We start from the raw sequence: 9748 nt of genomic DNA, 5'->3' as shown, positions 1-9748 counted from the left end.
AGAGCTCAGGTCCTGCCCAGCAGGTCCCTGCTGGGGCTCCCTCGGGCTGCCTCGGGCAGGAGCCCCGTGGCCTGTGGCCCTGCCCCGGCCCTGGGGGAGCAGAGGCACCCGCAGCATCTCCCCCCGCCCAGGCCGGCGTGGGGCTCACACCGCCCCTCTCCAGGGCCGGACCTGTGAGCCAGGTCTTGCCTGGGCTGAGACTCGGGGCCGGGGGAGCCCAAGGCCGCCCGGCAGCTGCCCAGGGAGCTCCGGTCCTTGACGAGCTGGGTGGCGGGGGGCCGGACAGCATGGCCTCTGCCCCGGGGGGTTCTGCCCAGAGCGGGGCGGGGTGCGGGGAGGCATCCGCTGGCACCGGGCGGGAGCTCGGCGGGGGCCAGGCGGCCCTTGCCGGCGGGGAGCCCGGGGGTCGGGACCGACACCGACGGGGAGGGGCCGGTTGCCCTTCCCGGCGGGGGCGCAGGGAGGCGCCCACCGGTACCGTGCGCTCCCCCGGGACCCCGCGGTGGCGGCTGGGGGGCGGCTGCCCTTTCCGGAGGGGGAGCGGCGGGGGCCGGGCGGGGGCTGCCGGCGCCGGCCGGGGCGTGTCTCGGCGGGGCCGGGCCGGGCGGCGGGTGCCGGCCGGCGGGCGCGGGGCGAGGCCGGCGGGGGCGGGCGCTGCCGGGGCGGGCTCGGCGGCGCCGTCCTCCCTCCGGAAGTCTCTCCCGCTCCCTCCTTTCTCCTCCTCTCCCCCGACAACATGGCCGCGAAGTCGGACGGCGGCGGCGGCCCGGCCGTGCGGCTGGAGAGCCCGGAGGACGGCGGCGGGAGGCGGGCGGGCGGCGCGGCCCCCCCGGCGCGGCGGTACCGGCTGCGGGACGGCTGTTGGGTGCTCTGCGCCCTCCTGGTCTGCTTCGCGGACGGCGCCTCGGACCTGTGGCTGGCGGCCCACTACTACGTGCGGGGGCAGCGGTGGTGGTTCGGGCTGACGCTGCTCTTCGTGCTGCTGCCCTCGCTGGTGGTGCAGCTGCTCAGCTTCAGGTGGTTCGTCTACGACTTCGCCGCCAGCACCAAGGACAGCGCCGGCAGCACCAAGGACAGCGCCCGCGGCCCCCGCGGCTGCTGCCGCCTCTGCGTCTGGCTGCTGCAGGGCCTCATCCACCTGCTGCAGCTGGGGCAGGTCTGGAGGTACGGGGATACGGGGGGACGGGGGTTATGGGGGTACCAGGGGGTGGGGATGGGGCTGCTGCAGGGCCTCATCCACCTGCTGCAGCTGGGGCAGGTCTGGAGGTACGGGGATACGGGGGGACGGGGGTTATGGGGGTACCAGGGGGTGGGGATGGGGCTGCTGAGGGCCTCATCCACCTGCTGCAGCTGGGGCAGGTCTGGAGGTACGGGGATACGGGGGGACGGGGGTTATGGGGGTACCAGGGGGTGGGGATGGGGCTGCTGAGGGCCTCATCCACCTGCTGCAGCTGGGGCAGGTCTGGAGGTACGGGGATACGGGGGGACGGGGGTTATGGGGGTACCAGGGGGTGGGGATGGGGCTGCTGAGGGCCTCATCCACCTGCTGCAGCTGGGGCAGGTCTGGAGGTACGGGGATACGGGGGGACGGGGGTTATGGGGGTACCAGGGGGTGGGGATGGGGCTGCTGAGGGCCTCATCCACCTGCTGCAGCTGGGGCAGGTCTGGAGGTACGGGGATACGGGGGGACGGGGGTTATGGGGGTACCAGGGGGTGGGGATGGGGCTGCTGAGGGCCTCATCCACCTGCTGCAGCTGGGGCAGGTCTGGAGGTACGGGGATACGGGGGGACGGGGGTTATGGGGGTACCAGGGGGTGGGGATGGGGCTGCTGAGGGCCTCATCCACCTGCTGCAGCTGGGGCAGGTCTGGAGGTACGGGGATACGGGGGGACGGGGGTTATGGGGGTACCAGGGGGTGGGGATGGGGCTGCTGAGGGCCTCATCCACCTGCTGCAGCTGGGGCAGGTCTGGAGGTACGGGGATACGGGGGGACGGGGGTTATGGGGGTACCAGGGGGTGGGGATGGGGCTGCTGAGGGCCTCATCCACCTGCTGCAGCTGGGGCAGGTCTGGAGGTACGGGGATACGGGGGGACGGGGGTTATGGGGGTACCAGGGGGTGGGGATGGGGCTGCTGAGGGCCTCATCCACCTGCTGCAGCTGGGGCAGGTCTGGAGGTACGGGGATACGGGGGGACGGGGGTTATGGGGGTACCAGGGGGTGGGGATGGGGCTGCTGCAGGGCCTCATCCACCTGCTGCAGCTGGGGCAGGTCTGGAGGTACGGGGATACGGGGGGACGGGGGTTATGGGGGTACCAGGGGGTGGGGATGGGGCTGCTGAGGGCCTCGTCCACCTGCTGCAGCTGGGGCAGGTCTGGATGTATGGGGGGGCTGGGAGTATGGGGGGACAGGGGTTACAGGCATACGGGGGGCCAGGGGACCAGGATGGGGGTGTTGTGGGGCCTCATCCACCTGCTGCAGCTGGGGCAGGTCTGGAGGCATGGGGGTCATGGAGCCGGGTTGGGGCTGGGGGGAGTGGCAGGGTGCAGCAGGGACATGGGTGGGGATAACAGGGTGCAGCACAGAGGACACAGGTGGGGATGGCAGGGGGGGAAGTGGGTGGGGATGGCGAGGTGCAGCAGGGGCCCAGGCAGTTGGGGGGGCCATGGGATCAATCCCTCTGCAGCCACAGCAGGGTGAGAAGGGGGGAGAGCCCCCAGCAGAGCCCATCTGTGGGTGCAGGTGGGTGTGTGCAGGAGCTGTGGGTGTGGGCAGGAGCTGGTGTGAGGAGCCTGCAGCCCAGCTGGGTGGCACAGGCCTGCTGTCCCGGTGGCTGGTGGCACTGGGCCTGCTGGGGGCTCTGCCTGGCCACTGCAGCCGGGTCCCGTGGGGTGTGGGCTGCTTCTGCCAGGCCCCAAACACCTCGGGCCTGGCTCCTCCTCCATGCACCTCCCTGTGCTCCTGCTTGGAGCTCGCTGTAGTCTGCGGGGTCGTGGGTGCGGAGGTGCCATTCATCCCCAGCTGGGCCAGGCTTCCCCACCGGGGCTGCGGTTCTGTTGCCTGCCCCTTCCCAGGCCTGGGAAAGGCGGGCTGTGCAGGCAGGGCAAGCGGCAGCTTGGAGCAGGCTCGAGGCCCTTTGCCTGCGTCTCTGCAGACCCTCCAGAAGCCCGAGCTGACAGTTTATCGGCACCTTCTTCCCCTGTGCCGTGGAGCCGACACTGCTCACTCCCAGCTCCACTGAGCTCCATCCTCTGGGCGCCAGGAAGAGCCGTGGCTCTAGCACTGAGCTGCTTCCCGGGGAGGCTGGTGCTGGGAGGGGAGTGGAGACAATGGCAAATTTGCGGAACAATGCTCCAAGCAGGCAGCGCTCCTCTCCGGTTTCGGTGCTGTTTCCCCTCTTGTAGTACGGAGGCTCCTCCACTCCCTATTGTCTGCATGCGTGTGTTTGTCTGCTGCTTTTCCTGGGATGCTCCTGGGATGTCTAACTTCGTTTCACAGTGCAGCATGCACCGTGCTAGAGGGGCTCCTGCCCCTTCCCTTCCCCACACAGCCACTGCCTGCCCCTCCCTGATCCCACTCCATCCCCTCGAGCTCCGGGTATGCTGGCTGCAGGAGGGGTGCGAACCCTGCTTTAATGTGCTGGAGGAGCTGGTGAGGGAGAGGACAGGAGCTCTCTGGTCCACCGGCTGCTGAGCCTGCCTGCAGCCAGCCTTGGCCCCGGTGCCCTGCGGGCAATTGCCTGATCCTGGCCTGAGCTGGGGCCAGGCTGCAGTCCGGGGCTTTGCTCCCACTGGTGTCAGCCGCGCTCTCCTGATCTGCTGCACCACGGAGGCTCTTAAGCCAATTAAAGCGGTAACTCTCAGCACTGACTCTCCAGGACTTGTCGGTCTCAAGCTGCAGATGAGGCTCTTTCTAATCTCGGGATTTGGGATTAGCTCGGGTGACCAGTTAAATGCAGTTTGCTAAACCCATTAGTGAGGCTGGATCCAGTGCAGGTGGATGTGGCAGTTTAAGAAGTGTTGAATAAATGCTGCATGTAAAGGGAAGGCTTTTCCCTGGCCAGGGCACTGTGCCCCTTGCCAAACATCTCCCCCTTCCATGATTTATCTGCCTCCTCCCTGCCTTGTGATCACCTCGGCGGGTCTCACCCCTACCAAATCCATCGCTGCGCAGCCCCGAGCCCCAGCTGTGACAAAGACCCCCAAATCACAAAAATACAGGGCGCAAAGGCACGCCAGCTCCGAGCACTAACTCTGAGATTATCCCAAATTAAAGCTGCTGCGAGAAGCTGCTGAAGTTAGTTGTCATCGGCGCGTTCATGATGCACATGCAAATGCTCCGCCGTGGATGCTCTCCGGAGACGGTGCCGGTTGCATGACCATGTGCTTGTGTAAGCAGTAGCGGCGCGGGCCTGGCTGGGGGACGGGCCACTGCCACGCTCAGGGTGTGCTTCATGAATGGTTTTGCAGCTCATGAATTGTTATCCGCTCTGGTCATAAAAAGTCACCAGCTTTTTCACCAAAGAAAGACCGAAGGGAAGGGATGTGTCTCCCACCCAGCAGTGTGCCAGGGGTCCCCTGCCCACCTCCGTGGGCTGGCAGCTGGCTGGTGTGCCTCTGTGGGTCCCGTTGTGCTGGGGACAGCCCTGCCTGTGCCTGTTGTGCCCCCATGTCTGCTTTAGCCCAGGATCACAGCTGGTTTGACTGCCTGGGGGTCACCAGGGCCAGACCAGGGTGCCCTCTCCACCTGCAGGTCCTCCCTGAAAGTCACCCATCAGCCCGTGTCCCCCCAACGTCTGCTGGCTTGGGGACCCAGTGCCACCCCTCCATCTTGATGCCAGTCCAGTGGCAGCCCCACGGGGCACAGATGCCTTCCAAGCTGGGTGGGCTCACGGGGGGTGGCAGAGCTGGGACCCGCAGGTTTTGGCCCCCCCCCCGCCCCCCCCCACTCCCCAGGGCTCTGCTCTGCCTGCTCGGGAGCCCTCTCAGCCCTGGGAGCACCCAGCTTTGGGGTGTCAGCTTGTCCTGCTGCAGGACCCAGCGCAGGGGTCAGTCACTTGCTGGGGGTCCCCGCCCGGCCCCGATGCACAGGACAAAGGGCTTTTTAGGGCTGGACCGGGCATTTCCCTGAGCGCGAGTGGTGCCGGCTGCTCCTGTCTGCCCCGGGGACCGAGGGCACGTTGGGGTGTGGGGACAGCAGGATGCTGGGGCTTTTGTTGGCGCAGTGATGTGCCAGCCGGGCGCACGTGCAGCTCTCCCTGATGACCTGACTTGGCGGGATGTGTAAGGGATTAAAATGGCTGCAACAGGGAAGAAATTTTCTCCTTGTTTAAATAAAGGATTAAGGGATGATATCCCAAATTACCTTCTAGGAAAATCGTACTCCATATCGCTCACTCTTAGACCAGGGGCTCCCTTGTCCTTTTCCATCTCAGGACGATAATTAGTGGGTTTGGTTATAACCAGGGCCGGGCTTTTTCTCCTCGCACTTCTTTTCTTCCAGCACTTGAAAAATGGGGTCAGTAGCTGGGAGAACGGTGATGCTGGCGGCAAACCCCGCCGCGGCAGGGCTCCAGCAAACCTGGCCATGGTGGAGCTCCGGCAACCTGGCACCCGCCCGAGCCCACCACCTTCCCGCTGCTGGGGTTCGTTGGGTTCCTCTTTGTAATACAAAGTGGGGAGCAATTAGCCCTGAGAGCTCTCGCAGTAGATTTCTGCCTCATCGTCAGTTTTTTGAAAATTAAATTATTTTTTTTCGAGTGGTTGGTTCTGTATTCGCCACACAGCTGCTGCGGCGCTGGGTTGGTAAGCGCTCGCCGTGCGCTGTCAGCGCGTGGGGATGTTTCTCTGGGCTGAAACACGAAGGGATGATCAAATGCATAACAAATAAGAATCAACATTTCATTCTGGCAAGTCGATGGGAGATGAAATCTCATTTTAATGAGATCTGTGGAGCTGACAGGAAGACGGGACGATAATTGTGCCCCCGCCGAAAGCTGGGGGAGGCCGCGGGTCACTTGTTGAGCGGCTGAGGAGCCGGGGACAGTGCGGCTCTGGGGTCTGTGCGCGGGGGGGCTGCTGTGCACCGCAGACGGCGGGATCACGGCACTGACAAGCCCAATTAGTGAGGCTGATTACAGGGAGAGGATGAGGTCGCCAGTGCCTGGGCCCCATTCACGCATGGGTGCCCTGGCACCAGCAGCGATGCCCTGCGGCATCCCTGGCTCTGCATCACTTCTCCTGTTGCTTTCCCCCTAGGCTGTGCACCCTGTCCCCAGGCTGTCCCCTGGTTCACACCCTGCCAGCGAGGGGGGTCCGTCCCCGGGGCCAGGAGCAGTGCCTGGCAGGGAGAGGGGCTGGGGGGCAGCGGCCACGGCAGTGCTGCGATGGCAGCGCTGGCCTGGCTGGCTGTGAGCAGGCGGCACCGGGGTGCAAATCTATGTTGGGAGCCGGACGGCCCCGAGCAGCGAGGGACAGGCTGCAGCAAAGACTAAAATTAGCTGCTCCTCCCCGAGATGGGCATTAGAACATCATTTTGACACCAGCGCAAAGGAGCCGGCGGGGGCCTGGAGCTGGGCTGGCTGCGGGGCTGTGGGCTGGCCCCCACAGCCATCGGCACCCGCTGGAACTGGGGCGGAACTAGTAAAATCGCGTTATTTGCCGACAGAAACATCTTGCCCGGCCACCAGCTCTCGGGGGGGCTTTCTGGGGCTCCCGGCAGGGCGGTGGGAGGGGATGGGGCAGGCAGTGAGGGGGCTGCCGGGGCGTCATCGGCCTCTCTGGGGAGGACCACGGGAGCCCCGTGGGACCAGCGTGCCCACCCTGCCCTCCCACATGCCGAGGGAGCCGGTGGGACTGCCCGAGGTGGGAGCAGATGGCAGCAGGGTGGCACAGGGGCCTCGGTGGCCCCAGCTGATGGCCCCCACCGTGGTCTCGGGGCTGTGCAGCCCAGGGGTGGGGTCACCCGCAGCGGGAGCAGGGCCAGCTCCTGCCTCCTCCTGCTGACGGATGAGCTGAAAGTGCTGGGATCAGGGTTTCTCCCGTGCTCCGGGCTAATGGAATCGGCTGGCAGTGCTTTCTGGAGCTGATAGAGAGGTCGTCGCTCTGCGTGAGGGTGTTACTTGGCTGGGAGGAAGCTTTACGGCCTGACGTCGTCCTGCTTCATCTTTCTGTTTTCCTCCTCATCCAGCTCCCTCTGCCGAGGCAGCGGAGCCACCGGCCCATGGTGCAGGCAGGGCTGCCCAGGGATGTCCTGCCCATCCGGCCCCGTGTCCCCTCCTGCGGTGCCCGGATCTGGCCCGGTGCTGCAAGGAGGGGTCCCTGGTGGCAGTGACTCAGCTGACGCGTGCGTCGGTGCCACGCACATCTCCGCTGACCCCCGGCCGACAACCAGATGGCCAGGGCCGGTGTGTGCCTGCACCCACAGCCCTGCCAAGAGCCGAGGCAGTGCCGGCACAAGCGCCTGGGAGCTTCCCGCGGGCACCGCGGCACGACCAGCTGGTGCCTACGTCCTGGCTGGGGCAGGGGGAGGCAGGGTGGGCTCCACGCCAGCCGGGACCAAAATATCCCCTTTGAGAAGCAGCCAGACGTGGTGCTGGGCTGGGGCACCCCAAATCCCCGGGTGGCCAGAGAGCAGGGCTGCGGGTGGGATCCCTGGCTGGGGAGGGGATCCAGACCCTGTGAGGGGGGAGAGGGTGCAGGGGCAGCACCGGTGGGTGAAGGAGTGGGGCAACAGCCGGGTGGGCACTGTGATGGCGGTGTAGGCATTGGGGTGATGGCCAGGTGAGCCCCAAGGCTGCAGGGTGCTGAGTCGGCTTTGCACAAGCTGCCCCTTCCCAGCATCTCGGGGCCTCGGGTGGGACAGGGATGTGCTCAGCATCGCTGCTGCCCTGCAGCCTGTGCGCCCCCCAGCATGGGGGGCTTCCCGTGGCCCTGGACAGAGGGAAAGTGCTCGCTGGAGAGGGTTGGCAGCGGTCACAGGGCATGCCTGGCATGGGCAGGGGGAGGTGAGCTCAGCCACCCGGGCAGTGGGGGCTCGTCTCACCCTCCTGCCCCCCCCTTGTCCAGGTACCTCCGCACGCTGTACCTGGGGCTGCAGAGTCGCTGGCAGGCCGAGCATCGCCGCCGCCACTTCTACTGGCGGATGATGTTCGAGAGCGCGGACATCAGCATGCTGCGGCTGCTGGAGACCTTCCTGAAGAGCGCACCCCAGCTCGTGCTGCAGCTCAGCATCATGGTGCAGCAGAACAGCATCGAGCCGCTGCAGGGTAAGGGACAGAGCCCCCTCAGCGGGGGACGGAGGCGGCTGGAGGGGGCACCCCGGGCTGCCGCAGGCTCTCACTGTCCTTCCCTCTTTGCACCCGCAGGGCTCTCGGCCTCGGCCTCGCTGGTCTCCCTGGCGTGGATGATCGCCTCCTACCAGAAGGTGCTGCGGGACTCGCGAGAGGACAAGATGCCCATGTCCTACAAGGGGGCTGTGGTGCAGATCCTGTGGCACCTCTTCACCATCGCTGCCCGCGCCATCGCCTTCGCCCTCTTCGCCTCCGTGTTCCAGCTCTACTTCGGCATCTTCATCGTCACCCACTGGTGCATCATGACCTTCTGGATCATCCAGGGTGAGACGGACTTCTGCATGTCCAAGTGGGAGGAGATCATCTACAACATGGTGGTGGGCATCATCTACATCTTCTGCTGGTTCAACGTCAAGGAGGGACGGAGCCGCTACCGCATGTGTATCTACTACGTCATCACGCTGTCGGAGAATGCCGCCCTCACCGTCCTCTGGTTCCTCTACTACGACCGCAAGACCACCTCCGACTTCGACGCCTTAATCCTCGTCTGCGTGGTCAGCTCCAGCTTTGCCCTCGGCATCTTCTTCATGTTCATCTACTACTGCCTCTTGCACCCCAACGGCCCCATGTTCAGCCCCCGTGGCGGGGGCTGCATTTTCCGGCAGCGGCCAGCCCCGGCGCCGGGGTCTCCCGCGGACGCCGTCACCAGCCCCCCCCGCTCGCTGCCACGGACTACAGGAGGGGAGCGGGACGGGGCGCCAGGGGAGCGGGACAGCTGCGTGCCCGTCTTCCAGGTGAGACCCTGCGCCCCGCCGGCGCCGGCCGCCCGTGCCCCGCGGACAGAGGGGCCCGTCATCCGCATTGACCTGCCCAGGAAGAAGTACCCGGCCTGGGATGCCCACTTCATCGACCGGCGCCTGCGGAAGACCATCCTGGCGCTGGAGTACGCGTCGCCCACCACCCCACGCCTGCAGTACCGGACCCCCGGTGCCCCCCAGGAAGTGCTGGAGTATGAGACCACCGTGTAGGGCGGGGGGCATGGGGCCGCGGTGGGGCCCTCCCGACGCCATCCCGGCCGCCCCGCATCTTTGCAGCCGTTTGCCTTTCCGTTGGGTTTGCCGGCGCTGCCGTGCTGCCGTGCTGAGTGCCCTGCAGGCAGGGGCTGGGAGGTCTCTTGGTGCTATCGCCCCCCGCGCCGCCCTCCCGCAGCCAAGACCCCTGTCCCACCCCATGGCAGCCGCCCTGGCTCCCCTCAAGGCTCGTCTTTGCCAAAATACCTCACCGGTGCCTGAGTCCAAGGTAGTGGGTGCTGCGGCCCTGCAGCACTCGACCATGTCAGTGGTGCAGGATGGGGACCGGGGGCAGCCCGGGCTGGGGGCCGGCAGCTGCGAGGGCTTGGGGCACGGTGGGGCACAGTGTGGCCCAGGTGGGCGGCACACGGGGACACGGGTGCCTGGGCC

The 9748-nt window shown here is 66.5% G+C and overlaps 1 protein-coding gene across 1 annotated transcript; it reads left to right on the top strand.

The window, feature by feature from the left end:
• The first annotated feature begins 736 nt into the window (after positions 1 to 736).
• Positions 737 to 9316, top strand: XKR7 (XK related 7). Its single transcript, XM_059827324.1, has 3 exons — positions 737 to 1164; positions 8065 to 8264; positions 8364 to 9316. The coding sequence occupies exons 1-3, from the start codon at positions 737 to 739 to the stop codon at positions 9314 to 9316; spliced, it is 1581 nt and encodes a 526-aa protein (XP_059683307.1).
• Positions 9317 to 9748: the final 432 nt, after the last annotated feature.

The sequence above is a fragment of the Gavia stellata genome, chromosome 20 (genome assembly GCF_030936135.1).
Source record: "Gavia stellata isolate bGavSte3 chromosome 20, bGavSte3.hap2, whole genome shotgun sequence".
NCBI classification, from domain to species: domain Eukaryota; kingdom Metazoa; phylum Chordata; class Aves; order Gaviiformes; family Gaviidae; genus Gavia; species Gavia stellata.
This window is presented reverse-complemented; position numbering and strand designations above follow the sequence as displayed.

Excerpts from the sequence above, each read along its gene's own strand:
- XKR7 (XM_059827324.1), top strand. The coding sequence starts at position 737 with ATGGCCGCGAAGTCGGACGGCGGCGGCGGCCCGGCCGTGCGGCTGGAG. Across the intron at positions 1,165-8,064 it reads CAGCTGGGGCAGGTCTGGAG|GTACCTCCGCACGCTGTACC; the intron begins GTACGGGGATAC and ends CCCCTTGTCCAG. Across the intron at positions 8,265-8,363 it reads CAGCATCGAGCCGCTGCAGG|GGCTCTCGGCCTCGGCCTCG; the intron begins GTAAGGGACAGA and ends TTGCACCCGCAG.